Source organism: Colletotrichum abscissum (genome assembly GCF_030869225.1).
Source record: "Colletotrichum abscissum strain IMI 504890 chromosome Unknown Scaffold_493.1, whole genome shotgun sequence".
NCBI classification, from domain to species: Eukaryota; Fungi; Ascomycota; class Sordariomycetes; order Glomerellales; family Glomerellaceae; genus Colletotrichum; species Colletotrichum abscissum.
The window spans coordinates 1-1,190 of NW_026850424.1; the positions used below are offsets into that span (position 1 = coordinate 1).

The following is a 1,190-nucleotide window of genomic DNA, read 5'->3' on the forward strand; positions in this document are numbered from 1 at the left end:
CAGTAGGCCATATGACTTCTCGAGGGATATTACCATCTTGGATAGGATTGGCTGGGAAATCGACCTGCCACTGAGAGATGTTATCATTAGTGGCAACGCCTCCTCCAGCGAGGGCACCGGAGATGACGGGGAAACCTTCCTAGTCGACCAGACCATATCGTGGGGTTCTCTGACCGCGATTTTGGATATCGAGCACTGGTATGACGAACTGCCTGTTGGTGATGAGCTGGTTGAAATCAATGTGCGAGGAAGGAGTCTTTTCGGCATTCTTGGAGCCATTCAGGAGTTTTACAAGACGGACAATCGTATGGAAGGCATGAGGCATACAGTGTTCGAAGGGCTTGAACTCCAGGACGATGGCCGGTGGCATCTGTCCCTTGGTAGCTAGGATGAAACCTGGAATCTAGGAATTGCTCTTTTGCATTTAGGAATAGACTGACAGAAATTGATATATGGTTATATGACATCCGATATTGAGGATCAGATGCTCGTGGCGAACGCAGCCTGGGTTATTCCATTTCTCACGCGTGATTATTTCTATGCGTGTTCCCTCGCTACTTTGTTTGCTGTGTACAATCCGAAAATACGGCAGCCAATTTCGCGCATCTCAATAATGCGTAACGGGACTGTGGTGATTGAATCATTGAGATACGGTCAATGTTTCTATCGAGCAGGAGTTAGACAGGCAGGGGTCATTGTGTGTATATTCATGAGTATGACGAATGAATGGCTATGGAAAGAAACCCCATATCTATATAATGAGTGTACGATCCCCTTGTATAAGGATACCCTTGCTGACCTTACTCATACCTCTGGTTAAGCATAAGTCAGGTCGCTCGAGGTGAAACAATTACCGTAGCGAATGTGCTGGGGCAGTCTGACAGTTTCTAGTGGATGTGAAGGGGGGTAGAATAATTACCGCTCGTACGACATCTCTTTGCATATGTCACGACATAGGAATGGTGTGAGCACTCGACGGCCGCTCTCTCCTGCGCTGAATCACGTAGGTATTATATCTCTTTCGGTATAGAGACTACTCTCACTTCTTCGTTCTAGATGGATGGGTTGAAGTCACTTTCAACGCACGTCTCATGCCTATTGCTGCGTCTCATAACTCGTGACGGCATAGAACGAGGGCAAAAGTGACCCTCGTTGCGAATATGGCTGTGAAAAGTTAGAAGAACACCGAG

At 47.1% G+C, this 1,190-nt stretch overlaps 1 protein-coding gene across 1 annotated transcript; it reads left to right on the forward strand.

Annotated features, from left to right (window-relative positions):
- Nucleotides 1-46: 46 nt before the first annotated feature.
- CABS01_17226 (uncharacterized protein) lies at nt 47-388 on the forward strand (the record flags this gene model as incomplete). The annotated part of the gene is made up of 1 exon (XM_060550553.1): nt 47-388. A coding segment is annotated over one exon (342 nt), but the record flags the coding sequence as incomplete, so codon positions are not given.
- Between the last annotated feature and the right edge of the window lie 802 nt (nt 389-1,190).